This window comes from Monodelphis domestica, chromosome 7 (assembly GCF_027887165.1).
Source record: "Monodelphis domestica isolate mMonDom1 chromosome 7, mMonDom1.pri, whole genome shotgun sequence".
Taxonomy (NCBI): Eukaryota; Metazoa; Chordata; class Mammalia; order Didelphimorphia; family Didelphidae; genus Monodelphis; species Monodelphis domestica.
Genome location: NC_077233.1, coordinates 218,338,113 through 218,366,089, shown reverse-complemented (window position 1 = coordinate 218,366,089; position 27,977 = coordinate 218,338,113). Strand labels below are relative to the sequence as shown.

At 36.2% G+C, this 27,977-nt stretch overlaps 1 protein-coding gene across 1 annotated transcript; it reads left to right on the top strand.

The window, feature by feature from the left end:
- On the top strand, positions 1 to 27,799 carry EIF3B (eukaryotic translation initiation factor 3 subunit B). Its single transcript, XM_007498332.2, has 19 exons — positions 1 to 2,037; positions 9,069 to 9,261; positions 11,400 to 11,519; positions 11,631 to 11,688; positions 11,888 to 12,016; positions 12,357 to 12,514; positions 14,180 to 14,311; positions 14,400 to 14,466; positions 14,818 to 14,864; positions 15,932 to 16,142; positions 18,026 to 18,098; positions 19,636 to 19,758; positions 21,845 to 21,923; positions 22,734 to 22,872; positions 23,405 to 23,530; positions 24,131 to 24,208; positions 24,856 to 24,964; positions 25,360 to 25,478; positions 27,283 to 27,799. The coding sequence occupies exons 1-18, from the start codon at positions 1,473 to 1,475 to the stop codon at positions 25,461 to 25,463; spliced, it is 2,511 nt and encodes an 836-aa protein (XP_007498394.1). The 5' UTR covers positions 1 to 1,472; the 3' UTR covers positions 25,464 to 25,478; positions 27,283 to 27,799.
- The last annotated feature ends 178 nt before the right edge of the window (positions 27,800 to 27,977 follow it).

The window sequence follows — 27,977 nt, the reverse complement described above, 5'->3', positions numbered from 1 at the left end:
CAGCAGGAAGAGGTTTATTTACTAGCGCTCGAACGGTTCCCCAAAAAGAACCTTGTGTGGGGTAGGATCGGGAGTGCACATATATATAGCAGCTTAAAAGAACAGGATATCTGTTGTAGCCTTGTCTGTTTCAACAGTTGTGGCCTTGGGGAGGACGTCTTACAGTTTTTCCAGGTTATCTGTCTCGACTGTGGCTTTGCAGTTTTTCCCAGGATATCTGTCTTAACTGCGGCCTTGCAGTTTTTCAGGAACTGTTCATTTGGACATAGTGCAACCCCCCTTTCCCTTCACAAGGATTTCAGACAAGCCCCTCCTAGACAGCCGGACCTGGGTTTTCAGCGGGAACAAAGGGAAACTCTAGAAGAGGAAACACCCCTTTCGAGCACGGATCAGCAATTCGATAAATCAAAGGGATTAATTAAATTACTAGTCCCCGGCCTTAGATTCTGAGATGGGATCCTCCCTCCCAGAATAACGTCCCTGCCACAAGGAGACCCTTTAAAAGAATTACGTCATTTCCTCCCGGCCTGACCTGGGGCCTCCAGAAGGGTCTCTTGCTCCACTACCAACTCCCAAGATTCCACACCAACCCGTGCGCTCCAGTTCGGCCCCGGGTCCTGACTGCGGGGAAGGAAGTGTCTAGTGGGCCGTTCCATTCCGGAGAAACCATTGATTGTGCGAGCAAAACGAAGGATAGAGGCAGCCACAAGGCGTGTTAGAGGAAAGGGACCACCACCACCGATCTAACTATTACAATAAATTAAGCAGAATACTCCTTATTGAGGTATTGAACCTTCCTGTCCCGCCCAAAATTCCTTTTTCACTTTGGAATCGTCCATTTCTTTGCCTGGTCAGTAGACAAGTCTAAAGTGTCTCACGCGAAGGGGTGTGTTACAATTATAACCTGGTGAATTTTTCCTTTTGAAGCTAATAGACCACTACATAATACTATTATTGAGTTTTGTATTTCCTCTGTGATTGGTTAGTCGGTTACATTTCCTTTTCTTTGAGTTATTTCAAGAAAGCAACTTCTGCCTCTCCTTTTCAGTCCCTCAAATGGTTCAGGCTATTACCGTAGCGCCTAACGGGAGACGTGCGAGAATGACTGCCATTTTGGACTAAACCAAATTAGTTACAAAAAGGGGGGATTCAATATTGGAAATTATTTGACATAGAGGATTAAGTGACATCAAGGACGGGAAGCCCGCCACTTGTGTCCTTAATGGAGATATTTGAGAAATCTCCCAAGTAGGTTTTGGTGGCTCTGAGGTCTCCCATGCAAGTGGTGGCACACTAGGGCGTGGGACCTTCCCCTCACCGTCGGTCCATTGGTACGGTCCTTCCTCCTGGTCGGGCGCACATGGCCTGGTAGTAGGAGCCGGCGGGCCCCGCGGAGGCACCTGGGAGAGTTGGAAGCTTGGCGGCAGCGGAACCGGGGGAGCAACGAGAGCTGAGCGGTGGTGCCCAGGCCCATGCAGGACGCAGAGAACGTGGCGGTGCCCGAAGCGGCCGAGCAGCGGGCTGAGCCGGAGCAGCAGGCCGCCGAGGAGGAACCGGAGCGGCCTGCTGGGCCCGGGGCCCAGGAAGCGGCGGCGGCCGCCGCTGCTGTGCTTGTGCCGGAGGTGAAGGGAGAAAAGGGAGACACCACAGTGTCTGTAGTCAAGCCGGGGTCTGAGCCCGAGGCAATCGTTAAGCTTCTCGCCGAAGAGAAGGCCGTGGTTGAACCGGCTTCGGCCGAACCGCCGCCACTGGTATCACCGCCTCCGGGCGAGTCTCAGCCGCCACCGACCGATAAGGTTCCGGAGCCCAAGGCTGAACCCCCGGCAGCTAAGGAGGAGAAACGGGAGGAGAAGGAAAAGGCAGAGGAAGGAGTAGGGAAGGAGGAAGAGGAAAAAGAGGAGGAGGAGAAAGGGGGCGAGAAGGAAGACGAAAATAAGGAGGCTGAGGCCGAGCAGAGGCGCCTGGAGAATAGCAACGAAGAGGACGAGATCTCCTTCAGTGATCCCGAGGGCTTCGTGGACGACATTAGTGAGGACGGTGAGAGCCTGGGCCTGGTGGAGTCGAGGGGTACCGCGGGGGGGCCCCAGGGAAGGGCGGATTTCCCTCACTCTCCTGCAGTCCAGCTAACTCACCCTTGCTATAAGCAGTCCTTCTCAGTCTGGAGTAATACTATACTAACAATAAGCCCTTTCTCTCGTAAATGCCTGAGACCCAGGGAATTTGTATGAATTATCCCCTTCTTATAGGGGAGGAAACTGAGGCTTGGAGAGTTGTGACAGTCCAAAGGTTACAAAGTGCCTCTTTCTTTAGCGCTTTAGACTCTTTTGGCAATCCGGTGAAATTTACACAGTGTTTCATAAAGTGACAAAGGAAATTGATCATGCTGAATGCAATCGTCAGTTTCAGGGTTTTTTTGAACATAAGTTTTAAGAGGTTTAAACATCTCAGTAATATAGTCACGATATGAACCTGACTCCATATCTCAGCAGCATTTCTTTTTATCTACTTACTGCTTATTCACATTTCAATTGCTGAAGGAACTCTGGTATATGTAATGAGTGGGTGGGAGGGATTGAGGAAGAAAGTTAGTCAGGACAACCTGCACAAGTTACATTCCCTCAATGCTTCAGTATCCTCTTTTGTAAAATAGTACTGGTTTCATCATCTGCTTCACAGTGGTGAGTATCAAAATAATGTACATTACAGCACTTTACAATTTTTTTAGTGTTTTAGAAATGGGAACTTTGTTCCATATTGTAATTTTCCCCTGGGGGGGGGGGGAGAAAGAGATCTTTAAAAACGGTTTCTCTTTTACACAGATTTGAGTCCCAAATGGCCAAAATGCAAAAGGTCAGTGGTCTAGGTATTTGTTTTCTTTTTAGAAAAAAAAGATTGAATACATTCTGTGTTTTCACTCACAGGGATTTGACTGGAAGAACTATGGTTAAGGTTGCTGCTCCTTTCGGATAATTGGGCATATTTGCTGTGCTGTATTGTTAGTCTTTGGATTTTACAATGGATTCTCCACTTCAAAGGAATACCAGGATTTATGAGTGTCTTAATTTCTTCTTTTTTTCCTTAATAAGATTTTAATTGACACACATTGGAAACCAACTAATTTCAGATATCCATCAGAAGAACTGGTAGAAGGATAAAATTGTTAAGGGGCAGCCATCTGTCAATATCTGCCTTGGTAACCTGCTTCTCTCTCTTTTTTTTTTTTTAAACCCTCACCTTCCATCTTGGAATTAATACTGTGTATTGACTCCAAGTCAGAAGAGTGGTAAGTGCTAGGCAATGGGGGTCAAGTGACTTGCTCAGGGTCACACAGCTGGGAAGTGGCTGAGGCCATATTTGAACCTAGGACCTCCTGTCTCTAGGCCTGGCTCTCAGCTGCCCCCCTTTCTCCTTTTTTAAATTCCATAAATGACATTTCATTTAATAATAATTGGTATTCACATAGGATTTTGTGCTTGCCTTAAAAAGCTTGAGAGTTTAAAAATTACAGGTATAATTATTCCTATTTTTACAATGAGAACACTGAAGCAAAGGTCATAATATGTAAGAGTTTGAAGAGCAGATTAGGGAAATAAGGGTGTAGGATTCCAGTATAGATTTGACCTATGATTTAATAGTTGTTTTATCCTAAGTAAATTATTGTCTTTTTCATGGCCTTAGTTTCCTTGTCCATTAAATGAGGGGATTGGTCCACTCTTCCTTCTGAAATTTCAGCTTTAGATCTATGATTCTATTTAGTGTGTTCAATTCCAAAACTGCTACTTAATAAAACCTATTCGATTTGAGGTATTCTTGACTCCATTGGCTTTAATTTCAATATTTCTACTCTCCCAGCAGGTAATCTATGATGGAAGATAACAAGATCCAAACTCCTCAACTTTTTCCTGATTGTGCAGCTTAAGAAAATTTAAATATTTTTTCTAGTTTAACAAGTTTTTATTTTCTTTCACTCTTCTCCCTTTTCTTTGAACAGGAAAAAAAAGAAAAAGAAAGACTTTGTAACAAATATCCATAGCCAAACATAATACATTCCTATGTTGGCCACGTCTGAAAAATGCCTATCTCTTCAATTTGAGTCTGCCACATCTTTTGGCCCTTTGGAATTGTTATTTGCCTTATATTAGAGTTTTAAAGTCTTTAAAAGTTGTGTTTCTTTGTTATCCAATACCCTCATTTATAGTTAAGGAAACTGATATGGGAAGAGATTAAATAGATTCCTCAAAGTCTCTTAAACTTTTCCTTAAATCTAATTGTTTTTATAACTGACAAATCTTGACTAAAATTAAAAAAAGTGCATTATGCCCAACTATCAAATTTAAGCTAAAAAGCAATTCAAATTCTATGCTATTGGTACTGCAATTGAAATATATCAAAAGGAAATTCTTTTTCATAATACATTTGTAATATTTATGAGTTAAATAAAGGCATAGATGGGGTTGGACAAAGAAGTAGCCAGCATAGCAAAATGTTCAATTGAGTAGCTTTGTAATGCTGATTTGCAATAACCATGAGTTTTAAGGTACTTAGATATTAGGACTACATCTTGGTGAATCCCTTTAAAGTTTGAAAAGTACTTTTTATAAGTCCATCTCATTTGTGAGATTGGTGCTACTGTTATCCCAACTGAGGCAAACAGGTTAAGTGATGTGCCCAAGGTCACTCAGCTACTAAGTATCTGAGTTTGATTTTGAACTTAGGTTTTTCTGATTCTGGAGTACCTAACTCAATGGAGCTAATCCAATTTTGTTCTATAGAAGATGCCTATGAGAATTGGTAATTTATAGTCAACAAGTGTTAATTAAACTCCTACTATTTTTAAGGCCCTTTGCTTTGTGCTTGGAAACCCAGCAGAGCCCTTTGAACACAGATCTTCTGGCACCAGATCTCCTGCTGTCTTTTCTTGAGTTTATTTGGTTATAATAACCTCTCTCGTCAAGTGCTTTTAGTTGCTTGGATGAATGAATATTTTGTGTAAAACTCTTTGCAAACCACAAAAATACTTTATAAATGCTAGCTACTTTAGAGAAACTAAACATTTCTGACTTAATAGTGGAAATTTATTTTCTACACATCTTACACCAAACATTTTCAGTATTTTGTATGACTTTTTCATTGGCCCTTATAAAGCATCACACATTATTTAATAGCAGCTCCTTGAGACTTGCTTTATGCTTTAAGTGCTTAGTTAAGCAAATAGTGATAAAGCTAAGTCTAAATGTTTTCTTTTTAACTCATTGTCTCTTTAATTTTTTGTTTTAAGAATTTTTTCCTTCTATTTTTCCAGAGCCATCTCAGGAAATAGATCATCAGGTATTAGTGGTTGTAACAATTAAGGAGATTTGAGGGACTTGATCTGTGATTTCATTAATATATTAATTGAAACTCTAAGATCAGAAAGTTTTCTACCAGTTCAGGTATCTCACTTGTCTTAGAGCAGAGGTCCTTAACCTTTTTGAAGGGGTCATGGACCACTTTGGCAGTTTGAAACATTTGGACCTCTAAGAAAAATGTCTTTAAACTCAAAATATTTAGAATCACAAAGGAAACCAGTTAGATTGAAATGCAAATAATCTTTTTTTTTTTCAAATAATCCATTCTCCCAGGTGTAGAATCCTAGGGTCACTAAAATCACTAAGAAGTTAAAGGCTTTCTTAGGGTCTCACAGCTAGTATAACTATCCATATTGCTCCACTTTCTTTTCATCTATTACCTTTTTCTTCTCTTCCTTTTTTATTTCCATGAGCTACTTATAAAAATGGCTGGTGCTTATAATGAGACAGTCAGGTCTTTATGATTATGGGAAAAGTTGCATCAGTTTGTATAAAAGCTGGCTTGTGTAAGATATAAACCTTATAAAAGAAAAGCAGGCTGAACAGGCAATTTAATTGTATAGTATGTATGTTTTAAAAATAAACTCCAGGATTTAGTTGTATTTTATGTAGTAAATGTTCCAAGTACTTCTCTAAAACTAAGTGGCATCCTGTTTTATGTCCTTTAACTCTTTCTTTGACCCTAATTTTAACTCTTATTAACAAGTTTTAAATTTAAAGTATAGTGTTAGGAATCAATTTGAAAGGGTACATTTTAGTTATTTGTCTTGAAAGTTTTTAGATGCCCTTTAATTAAGAATAAAGATGTTTTTCCTTTAGTATGTCCTTATATTTTAAACCCTGCCCAACTCTTAGAGAAATATATTTGAAACAAATGAAATTATATCACTCAGTCTTTTTCTGACTTTTGTGATATTTTATGATATAAAGGTTATATGTTATAAAGAGACATTTGAATTTGGTTTATTATAAATATGTTTATGGCAAGCCATTCTTAAAATGTTTTAAAATGTCATATAATCTCAATTTCAATTGATTTACTAATTTGTTAAGCTGAGCTCTTAAATAAAAGCTTTGGCTAGAACTATGGCTGATGATGCCATTCTGTTTGGCAGGCCCCTCTAATAGTTCTGAGGAAGATCTCTTCTAGTACCAGCGCATACTGGCAGCTAGCTAATGGGATTCTTGATTTGTGCTTCAGACATGTCTTCTCTAGTATCAGGACAGTGCTTGTTTTCTGTACATTTTAACAATCCATTTTGTTAATCCACCAGAAGTAGAATTTTTTAAATGACTTTTAAGAAAAGAAAGGATTATTATAAGAAAGTATGTTGATTTCAATATGGAAATAGCAAAGTAGAGTACATAATTTATTGAGATTCTTGCCAGGCCTATTACTTAATAAGTCTATTGCTATTATGCCATATTCCATTTCCATTTCTTCTGCTATTGTAGCACATTACGATTTACAAAACCCTTCATAAGGCTGTGAGGTTGGTGCAACAGATATCCTTATTTTCTAAATGAGGAAACTGAGACTTAGTAACACGTAGTGACTTCCCCAAGGTCACAAAGCTAGAAATAGGATGAAAATGTTGCCTGACTGGCCTCTTTTCTTTCTATGACTACACTGGTAATGAAGCTTTTGTGAGGTTTCTGAAGTTTTAAGGCCTGGAGTTTGAAGTTTGAAGGCTTGGAGAGTTGTGAATGGAGGTTAACCATTTTAAAGCTAGTTAACAGGTGATTACACTGAAGCCTTCATTCCAATTATCAGCTAAACTAACACTTGTCTCAGAATTTACTGAACATCTCTCTTCACTTCTGTATCTTGACTTTCAAAAAAGGGATTATCAGTGCTTTTGTTTGGGGTTTTTATACTCGAGTCATTTTCCAATAACTTGTCCCCTAATAGAATCCTCCCTTCTTAGAAAGAAAAAACCAGCCAACATAGTGACTAATCTCGTGTATCTACAGAATTTTGCATCATTTACCCCGACTCTGCCAAGAGGGTTCTCCTAATACCAAGAATACTTGATCACATTTATTTTGAATTTTACATCTTTCTGTTTCTATTCTAACTTCTTAGCTCTATTTGAGTTTATATAGATATTCCTGTTTGTCTGAATTTATCATTTTTCTTTATGTCTTCTAGCAGTGTAATTCCATTACTTTTTACAAACCACACTGTTTAGCCATCCCTATAGTTGATTCTAATTTGTTTCTAGTTTATCTTTTCCTTTTTTTTGTCTTCCTCTCCCTTTTCATAGTCTGCCTTCTTCAAGAAAGAAAGCTTCTAAATTTGCTATGATTTGAGTGAATTTTAGTGGCTCCTACACTTAAGATCTAGTTAGTTGAACATTTTACATTTCTCTGAGAAAATAAAATGTAAGTTCTCTTAATGTGATAGCCTTAGACAAACTTTCTATAACTCACTTGGACCTTGGTTAAAATTAAGATTTCTTCAGCACTAGACTTAAAGCTCTGCATTGGCATTAACTAGAAATTGTTTCAAATCAGAAACAGAAACAATAAAACTGTGAGCCTAACCCATTACCAGATTAAAGAGAGCTAGTCATCCTAAATGAACAGCAAGGGTCAGGTTTCCTAGTCAAAATGTCAAGAAAGGGCAAGATTATATAGGTCTAAGAAAATTCCCTTATACAGCCAGAAGTTATTTGCATGTTTCACTGCATACTTTGCAATAACATTGTTTTGTTGATCTGGTTACAAAGAACTCTACCCCTGAATACAATAATGTATCTTTTTTTATAAAGAAAATGTATATTTTTGCTTTATTGGTGGAGGAGGAATGAACTCAGTTGAAGTAGCACAGATTGTACCATATGCTACCTCCAACATGCCAGGACCCTCCTTGTTATCCCTCCCTGCTGAAAAATCAAAGCAACAGTCAAAATAAAAGATTTGGTAACAGGCAATGTGGTAATATTTCCAGCATGCCTCCTTTTTCACTATTAAAATATAAATTATTCATGATTAGCTAGAGAATAATTAAAATAACATTTGCTGATTGAGAATGTGATTTCTAGCTGTATAATCCTTATAACCATAGGCAATGCACTATAGCATGGGAAGTCTCAAACCATCACAAATTTTTTACTAATGGAACATTGTAATTCATATTTTTTCCCTATATATAGGTAGTTTGAAATTCAGTTGGTCTGTAGAAGTTCAAAATGTTAGTTTTTTCCTTAGACTTTTGTTCCATATTTATATTACTTTATGTTTCTTTTCTTTCTCTCCTGTACCTTCTGTTTTAGAATCAGTACTAAGTATTGCTTCCAAGGCAGAAGAGCAATAAAGTCTTGAAAATAGTGTGCTACCTTTGTCAGTAATTAGAAATCTGTGTTCAGAGTGTAAGAGTTCATCATACTTTAATAAAAACTAGTGGGGAAACTGGAAAGCTGTCTGACAGGAATGAGATCTAGACTGGCTTATAGACTATACCAAGATAGGCTCCAAATAGGTACACGATTTAGATATAAAGGGTGACATAGTAAACAAATTAGAGGATCATGGAAGAAATTATCCCTGTGGGTAGGAAAAAAGTTCATGATCAAATGAGATAGAGGATCACAGGAGATAAATTGGACAACAAATTCTAGAAGACATAGTAATTATTAACTCTGATCAACACAGTGACTAATCACAGTTCCAAAGGAGAAAGAATGAGAATGAAATTTTTTCATCACTTTATTACAGAATTGCTGGGAGATGTACTCAAAGATAGACCACAGGAAGCTGATGGAATTGATTCTGTGATAGTGGTGGACAATGTTCCTCAGGTAGGACCTGACCGTCTTGAGAAACTAAAGAATGTCATCCACAAGATCTTCTCCAAATTTGGGAAAATAACCAATGATTATTACCCAGAAGAAGATGGAAAGACTAAAGGGTAGGTGATGAAAAACGTTTTTATCCTTTTCAGGGTTGCTTGACAAGTGTATAACATTGTATTTAATCTCAGATTTTAAGGTGAACAACCACCCCTTACCACTCCATCAGTCTGCCAGTGGGCTAGAGGTACAAATTATCAGTGAACCACTTGTCAGACAAGTAACTAGAAAAAAGAGAGAAGGAAATAACAGTGTGGATCTTGAATTATGATTATATAAACTGGTTGATCACTTAACATCCATTTAATGTTTTGTTTTACTGCTTTACTGTTTACAAATACAATTCAAGTATTCAGTCACAAATCCTGAGAAGAGGCTTTCATAGAAATCTAAGTTGGATGACTTAGGAACGCCAAAAAAAAGCCTTATCTTTTTTTTTAAGTAAACAAAAAAATCTAACTACTTAAAGAATATCAAGAAAAATAGGTAGCCTGGTAGTTACTTGAGTATATTTCACAGTGCCATTGAAATGTCAGGTAAATTTGAATAATCTTGCTATCTTTTTAAAAGATTAAATCTTATGTTTTTCCCTTCTCTCCTTCCCCCAACATGAGAACAAAAGAAAAACACAACCTTTGTTTTTGCAAACATGTATGGTCAAGCAAAACAAATTTCTGTATTGGTCATGTCCAAAAGGATTGAGGAAGATGGGCACAGTCAGGACTGACCGACCAATCAGTTACTCTGATCAGAGTTCCTAAGACCTTGTATACATTCTTCTTTTGATTCATTACATCAATTCATGTCATATCAGAATTCTGTCTGAAATCATACCTTCTTAAGAGTCAGACTTGGTGACTCAACTCTGGCTTCTTTCTCCACCTTTTAGCAGGAATTTGATGAATCTGACCTATCCATTGTCCATTTCAAATTCATCTAAATGGGCTGCTTGCAGATGCCAGCATTTGCTGTATGAGTAAAAATTTTCCCTGGCAAATATACATCTCATGTTAGTCTCATAAAACCAGAATAATCCTTCTTTGAAAAGAAATTTGTCCTTGGAGAAGTTTGTATCCTGATAACTAGACAAATATTGGCACTTTTTAGATTGTTGAACCTTGTATGCAAGTTAAAAGCTGTTCCCATGGGGTGTACATTTTAGCATACCTCATACATATCTTTGATCTAAACCCTGATGCAGGCCATTTCATTTTGACAGGTAAGGCTAAGTTAATTTCTGGAGAGAACTGACCTGCAATAGGTCATGGCAATATAGTATCAGGTTGGTTGACACTCTTGACAGCTGTATAGCTTAGTTCCAGAAAGCATCAGATCAAGACGGTATCTAAAGAGCTGATGCTAAGGTTGGCAAGAGTTTATTAAATGTGTTTTACATCTTGCCATGGTCCTAGCAGGCATAATGAATTCAAGCCTTAGGAACCAGTTTTTTGTTTTGTTTTGTTTTTCCTTTCTCCCAACTAGTCTTGGACTCAGAAGACAGAAAAAAACATACTTACTTTGGGAAGGTGGCAAGGTAGGGCAAGGAGAGAACTGTAGGCATTCAATGTTACATATATGGCAATTGCCTTGTAAGGAAAGCATTTTGGGAAAGCCATTGGTTTAAGAAAACTATTACAAAACATTTTTGAGACAAATGATAACATTTGAGGAAGCAGAAGAGAAATACAATCAGTTGATAGACTGAATTTTGAGAGAAAAGATCAACAAACAGTGTATTATAATTAAATTATCTTCTTTTGAGAAATAGGTTGAATGGTCTTCCAATTGTTGGCTGTATTGGTTATATTGTTTCAGTAAAACATCCTTTGAATATCTTAAGTTATTTTATAGCCTGTAATCTGCAAATATTCTAATATTCATCAATTGGCCTTGTTTTCAGTTTATTAAGTATGAACTGTCTGGAGAGCAAGAGTTTTTCTTTGTGTTTCCATTTTTCAAGTTAAGAGTTATGTTCTGATAAGGGATTTGCTCTTGCTGCTTTGGCTATGGTTATCTGTTCTGTATATTGTAAAATTTTCTGCCTTTGGGAGACATCAGATAAATGTATACTTAGTATTTAATCTTTATTCACAGTGTTGAAAGGATTCCAAATGTTCTGCCATAAAAGGTTTAATAATATGTCTAGACATGCAAAAGCCTAGTTTTGACAATTTTTGTACTTTTTATATTTGTACAGTTACATTTTCCTAGAGTATGTCTCCCCCGCTCATGCCCTGGATGCTGTTAAAAATGCTGATGGCTACAAGCTTGACAAACAGCACACATTCAGAGTAAACCTTTTCACTGACTTTGACAAGTAAGTACAGATTTTTGACTAATTTTCTTCATACAAACATACTCATACAGCCCTGTGATCTACTCAGTGAACTCTTAATATTGTTTACTAATAAGTCAGTATCTCTTTCAGGTATATGACAATCAGTGATGAGTGGGACATTCCAGAGAAGCAGCCTTTCAAAGATTTGGTATGATGTTTTGTTTTTTAATTTAGATTCAAAGAGTTAAAAAAGAAGTGCCCAGTAGCTAAATGCTATTTTATTAAATTTTTCAGAGAAAATAAAGGTGTTACTAGACATTTATTTGAACAATTTTTTGTGATTAAATTTGAAAATAAATTTTTTGATGACATGTAATAAATATTTTTATCCCACTTCATTATTCTAGGGAAATCTACGCTATTGGCTGGAGGAGGCTGAATGCAGAGATCAGTATAGTGTCATCTTTGAATCCGGGGACCGTACATCCATATTCTGGAATGATGTGAAGGATCCAGTCTCCATTGAAGAAAGAGCGGTGAGTGTCACCAACTTTGGGGTTCCTAGAGTAATAGTGATCAGGAACTGCAAGACTCTCAAAGAATACTATTATATATAATTCTGAATTTGGGCTATTGGATGGAGATCTTGCTTGTAATACTTTTGTACACTTAAATTTTTTTTTAAGTCCTTAAGTGTCATCATATGAAAGTACTTTCTCAGTGATTAATAACTAACTGTCCATTATAATTCTGCCAAAGTAAATTGGGTCTTTAAAAAATGAAAGTGATTGAGCAGTAATCTTAAATCCTGTAATTCTGTCTTTTATATGATTTTTCTAAATTTTTGCTTGTAAATGTTGGTGCTGATTTCCACAGAGATGGACAGAAACCTATGTGCGCTGGTCCCCAAAGGGCACTTACTTGGCTACCTTCCATCAAAGAGGAATTGCTTTATGGGGGGGAGAAAAATTCAAACAAATTCAGCGATTCAGCCACCAGGGGGTGCAACTTATTGACTTCTCACCTTGTGAAAGGTATGCTTTATAAGATCTGATAAGATTCGTTTCAATGCTGTTGAGGCTTGTGATGCTCTTGTGATAGTGTCTTATCAAATGAGAAATCAATTCTTTCATTCAATATTTCTTTATAAAAGTGCAAGAGATCTTACCTAGCAAAGGAGGATAAAGTTAGATGAAAACATTAAATATGAAAGCAAATGGAAACAACTGAATCTAAAGTAGAAAAACTATTAAGGCCAGGTTCAGGTCCTTGTCACTATGGGCTGTCATGGTCAGAATGTAGTCTTTTTTTGTGTCCTGAATATTTAGGAGGAATGTGTAGTCTTCTTGACCTACTTTCCATTTTCTTTCCTAATTCTTTAAAACCTTACTTTCAGGGCTTCTAGTCCCACTATTTAATTAAGACTCACTTTGGAAACAATTTAATTTGTAAATCATCTGGGAAATTTTCATCTTTAACCTCTAGCATTTGATGTTTTGCTTTCTAATATTTGTAACTTTTTCTTCCCTTAGCTTCTTGGTTATTAATAGTCTCATTTTTCTATACTTTTTCTTTCAGTAGTTTTTTTCCCCCATCCCCTATGTGTGTCCTCCTAGACTCAGTTTTCTATCTCCTGCTCTTTCTATTTTCACTGTCTTACATTGTTCATGATTTTAGCTATTATTTGGGTGCTAAGTGACTCCCAAATTAGTATCTTCAGGCCCAACCTGTCTTAATGTCTCTCCTTCAATGTAGAAACAAGACAAAACAAAAGCTATTTAATACCTCCCCTTTTCTCTTACTCTCCACTGTAAGGATAATTCCACAAATTTTATGGTGTGATATGACTGATTTAGACACGGCTTACATGTTTCAGTTTGGAATATAATTTTAGTGTTTAATAGGGTGAGGTGATTAGTGTATTGGCACAGTTTATATTTAGTAAGGGCGTTCTGACTCATAATAAAGAGGCCTCTCAGAGCATATATGTAGGTAAAAATCAAAATTGCATGCCAAGATGAACCGTGGTTTGGAGTCAGTCCTTAACAAGGCCTCAGGTAGTCCTTCAAGGAGTGAAGCATTCCCTGAAAGTAATGTTTTCCTCTTTTATTTTGTCATCTCCTTTTAAGGAAGCTACCTGATTTCAGGGTTTGTTTTTTTGCTATAAACAAAATAAATAGGCTCTCTGGATATAGACAATAGTATGTGAACAGTCAGGCCTCTAGGCATAGAGGTCTCTCAGCTGATGAATGCTCAGACACCAACCATATTTGACCATCTGTGGTTTTTTACCTTGTTAGTCTTATCAATTCCACAATAATTGAGGTTTATGAGAGTTTTCTTCTTCCCTGGCCTCCAGGGCAGACACATTTTATTTGGATGTCATATTTTTTCATCATCTTAAGACTTCAAAGGAAAACATTTTTCAGTTAGCACTTAGCATCAAGAAAGCCTATTTAGAGCTCCTGAGCCCATCATCTTTGAAGCCCAGTAGTAGTAACTGCTGAAATGTGAGCTGTTCTCTGGCTCCAGTTGGAACTCTTATTGTAAGCAGTGTGGTTATGCCATTTATTTTTTAAATCTCAGTTGCTTCTTCTCTAACTTGGGGATATATAATACCTACTTTTCATGGTTATACACATCAAAGAAAGGAACATACTGAGAAACTTAATAGAGTGTTTTCCTTTTCTCTCTTGTAGGTATCTCGTGACTTTCAGTCCTCTAATGGACACACAGGATGACCCTCAGGCCATAATTATATGGGACATCCTCACTGGACAGAAGAAACGAGGATTTCATTGTGAAAGCTCTGCCCATTGGCCCATTTTTAAGTAAGTTCAATATTAGTAGCAAAGATGGCCTTTTATTAGACTCTTAAAATTGTGGAACTGACAAGACATGTCTGACTTTTTTGCCTAGGTGGAGTCATGATGGCAAATTTTTTGCCCGAATGACGATGGATACTCTCAGCATCTATGAGACTCCAGTAAGTGAATATACTTATCAAGGCAAGGCAGTATTTCATGTCTAATTTTGTTTGATGGTATTTACTTCCATCCTTTTTATCTTTTTAGCTTAGTTAATCCTCTGGTTTCTCTAGGCTCTAACAATGAAGGCTGACCACTGTTTGTTTTCTAGTGTCTGTCATCCAGCAAATTAGTGTTACTTTCTAACCTTTCTTTAGGCAGAACTAATTGAGGCCTTGTACTAGATGTTTTTTAGTGGTAGCTATATTTATATTTTCATATTGTTCCTTATCCTCTGGTTGTATTTGGGTTGACTCATAAGAGAACTGTAATTCTGACAAGTTTTTATTTGACTATCTTTTTCTTTGTAGTCTATGGGCCTTTTGGATAAGAAGAGTTTGAAAATCCCTGGAATAAAGTAAGTGATTTACATTTTCCTATTAGCTTTCTGTCTTTAAAGAAACTTTGCCTCTTGTTCTGATCATTTCCCCCCTTTAATTATAGAGTTAACATTTCCTATTTATTTTATCTTTGAGAATGACAGAAACTTAATGCCAAGCCTAGTAATTATTTTTCATAATTTCATAGTGGATGGTTCCAGAAGGAATCAGGCTAACCCAACCTTTATATTATGGAAGAATTAGTCATACATCATTAAAATTATTTCTCTTTAAGATTACTCAGAATATGACTGTAAAGATGTCATAGTTTCCAGCTTAGTTTCATAGCTCATTTTTGTGGGCACATATTGAACTCTAAAACACAGTTCTTCTTGCTGTTAGTCATAAGGAGATTGGGTGATTTTCTAACTAAGCAAAATCCAGCACTCTACTATTTCAACAAATTAAGATGCATTTCCTGTTAATAATCAGTAACATTTATGAACACCTCAGTACATATTGTCTTCAATTTGTGTTATCCTAATCTCACTTTGCTGCAATGATCAAATACCACTGTAATTGTAGGACATTTGTGGTCAATATTCTCGTCATCTGGTGGAAACATTTTTGAGATATATGCATGTTATATTTGTCTTCACAAATTATTCTTTATAATTACTACTTCTATTTTGAAGAAAATATTGGATAAAATGTTTTATACCATCCATAATTCTTGGGCATCTAGGTTTGTTGTGTTAGAGCTTTTCTTGCTCAGTTTCCTCTATACAATGATGGGGTTGGACTAGATGGACCTTTTAAGGTTCCTACTAGTTTTAGATCTGAGGCCCAATAATGTAAGTGTTTGAGAAATCATCAGATTGTAGTAGGACCTGTCCATTTTTACTTAAACTACATGTTCTGTCAGCTAGCCTTGTGGCTTCTGTATTTACCTTATTTATCTAAATTAATAACTTGACATACCATCTTATATTCTTCAGCAATTTCCTGGAATAGTTAGAATAGATTAAATGATCTTCAGTTGTTATATTCACAATCAATCATAATTACTAACATTCTTTTGATAACATGATATCTTCACTCACAGAGACTTTTCTTGGTCACCTGGTGGTAACATAATCGCTTTTTGGGTGCCAGAAGATAAGGACATTCCTGCCAGAGTGACCTTGATGCAACTCCCCAGCAGACAAGAAATCAGAGTTAGAAATCTGTTTAATGTTGTTGACTGTAAACTACATTGGCAAAAGAATGGAGATTACTTGTGTGTCAAAGTAGATAGAACTCCAAAAGGTACCCAGGTAAGTCAAAATAGAGATCATCTCTTTTCCTTTTACTCAGACATTTCAGTTCAAGTTTAAATAACCCCGTTCCCTATATAGATCTACTATTTTTATTTTGCCTAGATTATCACAAGGGCTTTCTCTTTTAATAATTCATTTATATAACAATTTAAGGTTTATAAACTGCTTTTGCCACAAGATCTTTGTAGATCTTTGTGGCTTTATAGATGAGGAAATTAAATTTCAGAATTTAAATGTGACTTGTTCAGAGAAAGCCACAGTGCTAATAATGTCTGAGCAGAGATTTGATTCCCCCAGGTTTAATGCTAGCCATTTTTCTACTGCATCAGGTTCCCTCTCTGTTAAGAGTAATTAGCACTTTTCTGTTATATGTCATTGAGTTTTGTGATTTAGCAACTGCAGGTGATAGAAAAGTATTTAATCCTAAATGTGTAGCTGCCAGGCAGCTTACCTTTTGTCTTAGAATCAATACTATATGTTGGTTCCAAAACAGAAGAGCAGTAAGGGTTAGGCAATGGGCATCAAATGACTTGCCCAGGGTCACACAGCTAGCAAGTGTCTTGAGATTTGAACGTAGGACCTTCTGTCTCTAGGCCTGACTCTCAATCCACTGAGCCACCCAGCTGCCCCCCAGATTACTACATTCTAGGAGGAGAAATAGTTTTAACAAAAAAGGTTGATTTTTTTTTCTTTCCTTCCCCTTTAAAAAAAGGGGGGGAGAGACCAATACCTTATAACTAAAACTATATAATTAAAGAAAAGAAATTCCTGCATTAGCATATCCAAAAATGTATCTCTCATTCTGAACCCTTAGTCTTATCACCCTGTACCATCCTTCATTTTTTTTCTGGGAAAGGCTATTAATCAGAGTGCTCATGTTGATCAGAGGGGCTTATTTTTATAGTGCCGTTATTATATAAATTATTCTCTTGGTTTTGCTCACACTACCTCAGTACTTACAAGTCTTTCTAGGTTTCTCTTAAGTGTTCCCTTCATTATTTCTTGTTGCATAATAATATACCCTACATTCATCAGCCATAATTTATCCCCTAATTGATGGTCACTCCTACATTTCTAGTTCTTTGGATGAATGAGTAAATAAAGCATTTATTATGTTTTTCTGGGCTGAAGGTCCTAGTAGAAGAGTAAGACAGTTTTTGCTCTGAAGGAGCCTGAATTATAGTACTTTGGCACTATAAAGGAGTGTCTGTTATTGATATTTTTGTATATTTTGTATATATTTGTATATTTGTATATATTCCTTTTGATCTTGCTAGTTAGGTCAAAAAGGACATTGTTCCATATTGCTTTAGTGTTTGGCCCAGTTCACAACTCCACCAACAGTTATTAGTATTCCTAGTTTTCCCACAGCTCTTTTTAGTCTTGATCATTTTCCTTTTTTGCTAATCTGTCAGGTTTAGAGGGGGACAACATCAGAGTAGTTTAAAATTTTTTTTTGTTTTCTCTATTAGTGATTGAAGCATTTTTCACATAGCTTGATAAGTTAGATTTCTTCCTTTATAAAGATCCCTATTCATATTGTTTTTTGGCCATTTGATAACTGGGGAAAAATGTTGATCAAAAACCCCCCACTACTTTAAAACTTTACTTATTTACTTATTAATGATCCATCTTTAAGTTCTGGTCATCCTTTGTGTTTTAGTTGGGCAGATAATATGTACTATTTGGGGGCAAATCACTGAACCTCAGGTTTCTTACCTGTAAAATGAGAGGGCTAGGCTTAAAGTAATCAATCTCTGGCTGAATGTAGAGCTCTTTCCGAGTCATTACAATCATGGTATTATGCTATTTGTTTATTATGTACAGTTATTCTTTTACTAATTACTATTATACTGCTTTATTCCCTTACTTCTGTACAGGGTGTGGTCACCAACTTTGAAATCTTCCGAATGAGAGAAAAGCAGGTGCCTGTTGATGTAGTAGAAATGAAAGGCAAGTTTAACTTTTTTGTGTCATCTTAATAAGGAACAAGCTACTGGCTTTTAAAGCTTAAGTGAGAATTCACATGTAAGCACATGTGAGTCTTCTACAAAAATTTCATTTCCAAGTCATATGTTGAAACCTGTCAAAATGTTTAGGGGGAAGCGTTTCAATGAAAATAAGGTAGTGCTTCATAAGGACTATTAATAGTTCCTGTTTAGTACATGCTGTCTTATAAAAGGAAACTTTGTGGTAGGTTTACCTTAAGAAAAATTTCTTTGTGATTACATTTGACTTTCTAGCTTGAATATTTTTCTTTTTTAAAAAATGTATTGACATGCTTTCTTACATGACAGATTTCTCCCATTTTATCTCTTACCTCTCTCTGAAAGCTATTCCATATAACAGAATATTTCTAAAAAGGAGGGGAAAGCAAAAACAATAGAAAAGGAAGAGAAAAAAAGGAGCAAAATCATTCAGTACTCAGTATTAGTTGTATCTGTGGGTCTCATCTCTGAAGGAATGCAATTGGGAATATAATGTTAAGGACATAATTCCCTTTTTTGCCCACAATGAGTTGCTTGTTTTTACTATATACTTTTTTCTTTTTAACTGTGATTGGAAATAGAATTTTGCTTCATTTCAAGGAGCAAGTGCTACATTTGGGGGACACTTTCTCTTTTTAAATAATAACTAGCATTTACATAGTACATTAAGGTTTGTAAGCCTATTATATATTGCCTGATCCTCCAACACCTCTGTGAGGTAGATGCTCTTATTTCATTTTACATTTAGTAAATTGAAACACTGGGGTTTAGAGACTTGGCAACTTTTAAATGGTTTATCTCCAGTATTGCTAGAAACAATTCCTGGTCTTAGAAAGATTTAATTTCTGTCTGGTTTATCAATCTCCTCTTACAAAAGATTACACATCCATTAATTTGCCAAGTTAAACATCCCATTTTAAGGATAACTATGTCTTTAATTTTGGTTTAACTTGGCAATTATATTGCATAACAGTTTATGCTGTTTTTAAAAATTTTGTTTTTATTTTTATGTTCACATAACAAAGGGCATATAGGTGTAATAGTGAATATAATACTGGATTTTTACTCTGGACATTTTTTTCCTGCCTCAAACATTCAAATCACTGAAACTCAGCCTCATTTTTTTGTCTTTAAAATGGAGATATTTGCAACACCTGCCCTCCCAGGTTTGTGAGAACCAAATGAAATATTGTATGTGAAGTGCTGCACAAGCCTTGAAGTACTTTATAAATACCAGCTATTTTTATTTTCAACTTTAGTTGTATGTCGATATTCATCAGTGATTGCAGAAAACTTGGGTTTGACCTTATCTATACTTAATATCTTCAAGCCCCAGTTTTGTCATGTGCAAAATAGGAATGTTGTTACTGTGTTTACCTCACGTGATTGTTCTAAGGCTTAAATGAAATAATGTTACTCGGGCTGCTGTGAACTTTATATCACTATATAAATACCAACTTTTTTCATGTGAAAGGAGTTGTGACCCTCTTTGTTTCTTCCAGAAAGCATAATTGCCTTTGCTTGGGAACCAAATGGAAGTAAGTTTGCTGTCCTACATGGTGAGGCTCCTCGAATATCAGTTTCCTTCTATCATGTGAAAAACAATGGAAAGATTGAACTTATCAGTAAGTAGATTTCGCTTACCTTTATTGGGGATAGATGCCTTTTCTTTACTGTGTGTGATGTTGTACTGTTTGTCCTTTGTGAACAGTGCTCGTTTTACTTATGTAGGAGCCAGTATTTCCAGCAGCTTAAGTTCATATACTACGATACCCTTTAAATATCTACAAGATAAAAAAAATGGTAAAGAACATTTGTGAAAATCACTGTGGATGAGGAGGGTGGGTTGTTTTTTTTTTAAACCTGTGTATTATGTTTTATAAGATCTGCATATAGAAAGTATAATCAAGTATTCTCAGTCTTATTTTTAAATAAGTGTCTTCTAAGCAATACTTTCTCTTATTCCATAAAATGTTTTTCCAGATAGTCTAGATTTCTTTGCGAAGTCAATATTTGACTTCATAATAGTTGAGACTCTTTAAGTAGTTGAACATATTTATTGACTTGGATAGAAGACAAAAATAAGCTGTTTGGGAGATAGGCAAGGGTACTTTTCTATTATACTTTGCTCATTGCTTGTATGATTTACATATTGTTCTTCCCCAAAGTATTAGTTCAAATGTAAAAATTTTTTTTAGTTCATTTTAGTGAGGTGAACAAATTTAAAGACATCATATGTAACCATAAAGACTGAGAATGTGATCTTTGAAAAAGTTAAGCATTTAAGATTGCCTTTTTAAAAATATACCTACCACACTGAAATCTCTTCAGCCCATAATTTGGCAGCCAGTAATATTGCAGAAAGGAAAAATAATTGGTTAGTCTCTGTCTGGATGCCTACCATCCCTGTTATCTTTGCTTTTTAAAATTCCTCTGTGGTTAGATTCTATCTTTTTGAGAAGCCTTCTCTGATATCCTCTGTCAGAAATTATCTTTACTTCCTCAAATCTCATCTAATGCTTTTGGTTTTTTCCCCAATGTCTATTTTGTCCTATGGTAATTGTCTGAAGAGTGCATTGTGTGCGTGTGTGTGTGAGATATAATCCTTTCTGTCAGTCTTAAGTTCTATGGGGACAGAAGCCACAAATTTATTATCTTTGTGTCTTTCCCAGTGCCTAGAAAAATACTTTGTCATTTAAGAAATGCTTAAAAAAATGATGATTGAATAGATGGATGAATGAATGCTCTGAATTAGAAAACTGTATTGTTTTATTTATTATTGTCTTAGAATTTTTACTAAGTATTGTTCCCGAGGCAGAAGCTTGGTAAAAATAAAGGCTAGGCAATTGGGATTAAGTAATTTGCTCCAAATCACCTAACTAGGAAGTGTCTGAGACCAGATTTGAACCCAGGTTCTCCCTGGTCTAAACCTGGCACTCTTATCCACTGTGCTACCTAGCTGTCCTTAGTCTTATTAACATTATTTTTTAAATTAACAAATAAACTCCATTTTCTAATAATAACATAAAAGGACATGTACTTTAGAGCACAGACATTAGGCATTATTTTGGCTACTAGAATTTGTTTTTGATTATTTTTTATTTATTGATTCTGTTTCAGATAGGTAACATTGCCAAATAAATGCCCTTTGGAAAAATGGTTCTCTGAATTTCAGAACAATATATTTAATAGGTGAATTTGATAAGCAAACAATTTTTATAAATCCAGAAAAACGTATTTGTACTAATATTTAATTAGAAAACAGAGTAGGAAAAAGTTAGCAAAAAAGAAAGTATAAATGGAATTATTTGCCAGGAGTATTTTTTTTTAAGAATTTTCATGGGAAAGTTAAGAGTTCATCAACTTAGGCAGTATTATTAAGGTTTCCAAAATTTTCCCCTTTGTTAAAAGGAATTTTAAAATAATGAATATTAAAATTAATAATAATTTAAAAATAATACATAATAAAAGACTTGTTTATTTTAACTTTCGGTCTTTTGTGAATTTCCTAAAAACTCTATAGACCTTTTTTGAAGCATTCAGAAATTTGTTACAGAACTGATTAGTTACTTTTCTAGTAGATCTGTAGGGGACAGCATAAACTCATCACTGAACCACCTTTGGTTTACCATAATTTGTCATTTTTCTCTTCAGGTAAAGAAATAGTTTTTTAAAAAGTCTTTTTTAACAAAATATTTCCTTCTTTTTTAGAAATGTTTGATAAACAGCAGGCAAACACAATCTTTTGGAGTCCCCAAGGACAATTTGTTGTTCTAGCTGGTCTAAGGAGGTAGGTTTCTCTAATTAAATGCCTTCTTGTCTAATTTGCAATGCATGCTAAAGACAGAAAAGACTTATACTTCCTATTCTTTGGATTCCCTCTTTGTAACATTTGTAATAGTTCTTCCAATTTTCCCTCATTTTGCAGATGGGAAAAATGGGGCTCATGGATAGAATGACTTTCCCCAGGTCACAGCACTAATAAGTGGCAGAAAAAGGAACTAAGCTTTTGTCCCCTGATTACAGATGTCCTTTTTTTTTCTCCTTCACTCTATTGATGCCTTTCTTACTAGGCAGTCGGTCATCAGCATCCTTAGACTTGAGACTGAGAGAAGCAAATTAAAAGTGCTATTTGCAAATGCTAGGAGACTTAACAGACATGGGTACTAAGCTACCATTTTCTTCAGTCATAATACTTTCATAGTTTGCTTTCAGCAATCATACAGTAACTAAAGAGTTCCTCTTCTTTCTTGTCTACATATTTGCCATTATCACAGAAGGTGCAGTGTTGCAAGTAACATGATTGTCATGGCACTTTACATACATATTATTAGAATATACTCTAGTTGTTACTTTGGTTCTTTATTTTAGTATTGATATTTACATATTTGATATTTTAGTTTAATATTAAAATCTTTGACACAATATTAATACTGTGTTTATTGCTCTATGAAGCCATAGACTTACATTAAAAAGAAATTCTACAGGTAAATCTGAGAGATATTAGAAAGGTGCTTTAGTGGTTTATTCCATGTCTTAACCTCTAGCTTTCTCAGGGTATTATAGCTACTCTTAAGCAATGCCCATTTTATCTCCACAGCATGAATGGTGCCCTGGCATTTGTTGATACATCAGATTGTACCATGATGAATATTGCAGAACACTATATGGCTTCTGATGTTGAGTGGGACCCTACAGGCCGTTATGTTGTAACTTCTGTGTCCTGGTGGAGCCACAAGGTAAATACAATTGTTTCTAGGCACTTGAAAACAGGCAATGAGTGACATGGGTGATGATGGACTCCCTTGAATGTCTTGTATTGTTGGTCCAGTGCCTACTTTCCTAAACTATCTAGTACCAGTGAAAGAGTAATGTGCATGAGTTAGAGGTCATTCGTCTTTATTTAATAGAGACCTTTATGCCTTGGAACTTTGAAAATCATATCCTACAGCCTATCGGCAATCTGACACAAAACAGGACTTAATTCTTTTTGGTTGGTTCTTTCAGTGGATAACTATTTCAGTGGAAATTTAGGGAGGGCTACTGCCAACTTTTACTATGGAGGACTGTTGTCTCTAGGCTACTGTTGGACAGAGTTAATAGTACTTTTGATTAAACTCATCATTCTTCCATCACCAAAAATTAAGTGCCGTGTGTGTGTGTGTGTGTGTGTGTGTGTGTGTGTGTGTGTGTGTGTGTGTGTGTAGAGAGAGAGAGAGAGAGAGAGAGAGAGAAAGTCATATATATCACATTTACCATGCTTGTCTTTAGGTAGATAATGCCTACTGGCTATGGACTTTCCAAGGACGTCTCCTTCAAAAGAATAACAAGGATCGTTTCTGCCAGTTATTGTGGAGGCCTCGGCCCCCAACTCTGCTCAGCCAGGATCAGATAAAGGTATATTCTCTCCCCCCTCGAAGATACTACTTTTGCCTTGTATTTTTATTGCTATTTAAGGAATGTGAATGATGGCATTTTAAGATGCCACTCTTAAGAGGGAATTCTTTGTAAACTGATTGTATACTGATTAGATTTTAGGGCAGTGGAATTTGAATTAAGTCTTAGAGGAATATTTAGACTTTTGTAGCTTCTCACTTTAGCACTTTCAAGAGGATCTTGGTGGTTTAAAAGTATGTCAGCACAGTTTGAACAAGTCCTTTGTAAACTGAAATGTGAAATAAGTGTTATGGGCTGTTTAAAAAACTTTGGTGCCTTTTAAAGTGACACTTCTGTAGGATTTACATAATTATAATGAAATGAGTTAGTGATAGTAGGTCATAGCTAAGAGGGAGACTCAGTAAATCCCAGAGCTAGAGAAGAAAGTCATTCTTAATGAAGGGGAAATCTTTTAAAGGAATATAAGATCACTTGGATGCTCAGGGGGAGTGGGTGTCTATTTAATCTTTGTTGGTGACAGTTCATCCTGGTAATTTTGAAGTTTGCTTTGTGATTTAGACTTTGTATGTTTAAATCCTGAGTGATTTGTCTTTGTTTTAGCAAATTAAAAAGGATCTGAAGAGATACTCCAAGATTTTTGAACAAAAGGATCGTTTGAGCCAATCCAAAGCCTCAAAGGTAAGCTTTATTCCTCAATCTCAATACAAAGTTAAAGGCAGCCTTTTCATGGTACAGAAAAATGAGCATGTTAAGTTATTGGGGAAGAGAGCAAGATGACTGCATTGGGAGAAAAGATGACATTGAAATATTTTTCTACCTGGCTGCTACATGTTAAATACCTGTAAGACAGGGTTTGAAGTATTAAAGGGATTTCATCTAACTGATATACTTGAAATGGCTAGTTGTTGGTACAAGAAGGGTATAACCCAATTGTTATTTCAATCCTATAATATAATCAAAATTTTAGTTTTGACCTGACAGTAAAGATGCTTTGAATACAGAAATACTCTTCTGTATGAAGAATCAAGTTACAGCTCCAGAATAAGATTGTTTCTCTTCCCCCTTCCTTAAAACCAAACCAATATTCCAGTAAAGGGAACTATATTCTGAAATAGATGACAATCAAGAAGAGAGAAAGGCATAACCCCAATTTCCTTTTCCCTTTGTTCTCACCTTAGGAATCTTTAGATTGTTCTCACCTTAGGAATCTTTAGTTTTATTTTCTCCGGTTGCAATAACCAGTATTTTTCAGGTGATTATGGTATGTATATGATGCCTCAGGGGTTTTCCAGTTTAGCGACTCACTTTACCTGTACTTTCTCTAGGAATTGGTAGAGAGGAGACGTACAATGATGGAAGATTTTAGAAAATACCGGAAAATGGCCCAAGAGCTTTATATGGAGCAGAAAAATGAGCGTCTGGAATTACGAGGAGGTAAATCATAAATGCTCACTAAAATGCCAATTTCCTGATGCTTAGTAAATTTGTTCTGTGTTATAGAGGTTAATGCTCTAAAGCTTTTGGGTGCCAGGGAATGGAGGCTTAATTTAAAATGTGTTAAAAGCACTGTCTATAGTGTAGACATGCATAGTCTTTCACTCTTAAGTATCTTAGAACCAAAAGTTTGTCATTAATTCTTGTTTGACTATAGAGAAGTGTTTTTATCTGTTGAGCAGTCATGTATTTAAGTCATTAAGTCAAGAAGAAGAAAAGATAAGACTCCCTCCCCCCCCCCCCCATGATTTTATGAGTTCTTTTGTAGCTGTTAGTTCACTACAAGCAACATTGCAGTTGAATATTTATTTAACAGTTTCTCTTTCTTTTTATAGGGGTAGACACTGATGAACTAGATAGCAATGTAGATGATTGGGAAGAAGAGACAATTGAATTTTTTGTCACTGAAGAAATCATTCCCCTTGGAAATCAGGAGTAGTCTGATAGGATCCTGGTAAGAGTGATTCATTTTGTTAAATATTCTTGCCATCTTTCTTCTTTCCCTTTTGAGTCATTATCTTATAAATTGCAATGTAAAATAACTGAGTACATATGACTAGAGTCTATCTGTGCCTAGGCAGTTGGTGTGTGCTAGACCTAGAATAGGAAGAACTGAGTTCAAATCCTGTTTGCCTTAGTTTCCTCAACTGTAAAATGGGGATAACAGTATCTTCTTCTCAAGCTTGTAGTGAAGAGCAAATGAGATAATCAGTGCCAGGCTCCCAGGTTTTCCTTATTTCAGGCCTCTATCCATTGTACCATGGTTCTCTCTTTGTGGCATAATCTGTTTAGAGTATGGTGATTAATTGGATTGAGAACAACTGTCAGAACTTTGATGTGTGAATTCCTGGATGGGTACAATACCCATTTCATAAAAAAAGGTGAACCTACTTGAAGATTATTAATGACTAAAATATCAGTTTTAAGAGAGGCAAATGTAAGGTTTAATGATGTGTTTAAAGTACATGGTGGGGGCAGCTGGATAGCTCAGTGGATTGAGAGCCAGACCTAGGGGTGGGAGGTCCTAGGTTCAAATCTAGCCTCAGACACTTCCTAGCTGTGTGACCCTGGGCAAGTCATTTGACCCCCATTGCCCAGCCCTTACCACTTTTCTGCCTTGGAACCAATACACAGTATTGATTCCAAGATGGAAGGTAAGGGTTTAAAAAAAAAAAAGTAAAATAAAGTACATGGTGCTCCTAGCCAATTTATAAGGCATAGCTCTTGGTGCACTTTTCTACATTTATATAGTTCTTTAAGGTTTGATAAAGGACTTTATTCAAAAGAACCTTTAATTTAGTCATACTGACCCTCATATGGTTCACTGTCCCCTTTTTCTTTTCCCTTTTTTTAAAACCCCCACCTTTTGACTTGGAATCTATACTTCAGAGTGTTGGTTCTAATGGCAGAAGAGTGGGCTAAGTAATTGGGGTTAAGTGACTGGCCCAGGGTTACACATTTAGGAAGGGTCTGAGGTCAGATTTGAATCCAGGTCCTCCTTTCCCAATGTCTGACTGCATTGAGCCACCCAGTTGTCCTTCCATTGTCTCCCTTTTCTAAGGAGGTGTCAGAGAGTTTGAAGGGGTGGGTGGAGCACAAGATCCAGGTATAATTTCTCGGGTAGAAAGCACCTTGCTATGGGCTCCTCTGCCTCTAGAGATCATTGGGGGGACGTTGACTCTGGCAGTGTTGATGTGAGGCTGAGTATCCCTGCTAGGATATGTTGGTATTACTCAGTCTTGAATTCCACGCAGAGTTTTAGTCATTAACTCTGCTTGGAAAGCATTCCTTTCCTTCAGAGACAAGGCTGAGTTATTCAGCATCACAGAGGTTAACTTTATAAAGATTGTTTAAGAACATGTTTGAGTTTCTATCAGTGATAATAAAGCATTTATTGCTTTATTATTGACTCATGAGCAGTCTTGGTTATAACAATGTTTATTTCATGTGATAGACTCCACTTAATTTGGTAACTTCTGATCTTCTAGTGTGTTGAATGAGGTAGTGAGTTTACTACCACCAGAAGCCTTAATGCTGAGGCTGGAAGCTCATTTATCAAAGGTTGTTGGGGATAGCTTTCTGAGAGATTCTGCCATGCATTTCTAAAATTTCTGTAATCATAATTGCTTTTTCTGTTTGGAATATTTCAAGGGAAAGGGAATGACAGTATTTATTGTAATTGCATATAGCCCTTTTTGTAATAAAAAGTACTTTTGCATGTTCAATAAAGCAAATAATTTTTTTTTTAATCATTGCAGCATTGCCATATCTCGTGCCAGGAGTGGAGTTCATCCTTTTGCCGAAAGCCTACACAGCTCTTGAGTTATTTGTGTTTTCTCTTGCTCTCTGGACAGTGGATACACCTGGATCCTTCCATTCTGACACATTTTGTGCCTTTAAACCCCGGTGTCTGCATTGTGGGAGGTTTTTTGGCACGGCTTTTAAATTTTTACTTTGGGGGATTTTTAAAAAAATCCAAGACTTTTATGCAGGGCTACTGGCAGGTAACTTTTGATTACTGCTTTCAGTAGCATTTCGTAAGTGTATCATCCCCACAGTCACACAATGTTGCCATTCAAGGACTCTCTCTATGTCCCAAGTGCATGGACTGGTGTTTTTTTTGTCCTGGAAAAAATCTGCAGGAAAACAGTGTATCATTCATGTTTTAGTGTGCAGAAGAAGCACTACAGCGGGCTGTATCCTCCACCCTTCAGATTGTGATAGGGTTTCTCAACAGGTTGAACATGGAAATAAAAAGCAGACCTATGTTAAAAAGCTGTCTTTCTCATCTCTTTTAAATCTAGAAAACTACTTTAGATTTACTTCTATAATCTCTTTGGAAGTGGAAAATATTTTCAAGGCAGTACTATGTTGGCATGTAGCATTCTGATTCTATTATTTATTCATCATTTTAAGGAGAATGAATGATGAAACAACCTAGAAGTTGTGTACT

What these genes read in the sequence shown, in the direction of transcription:
- EIF3B (XM_007498332.2), top strand. Translation starts at nt 1,473, where the DNA reads ATGCAGGACGCAGAGAACGTGGCGGTGCCCGAAGCGGCCGAGCAGCGG. An exon ending in TGATGTAGTAGAAATGAAAG is followed by an intron (nt 18,099 to 19,635) that starts GCAAGTTTAACT and finishes TGTTTCTTCCAG; the next exon opens with AAAGCATAATTGCCTTTGCT. An exon ending in TCAGCCAGGATCAGATAAAG is followed by an intron (nt 23,531 to 24,130) that starts GTATATTCTCTC and finishes TCTTTGTTTTAG; the next exon opens with CAAATTAAAAAGGATCTGAA.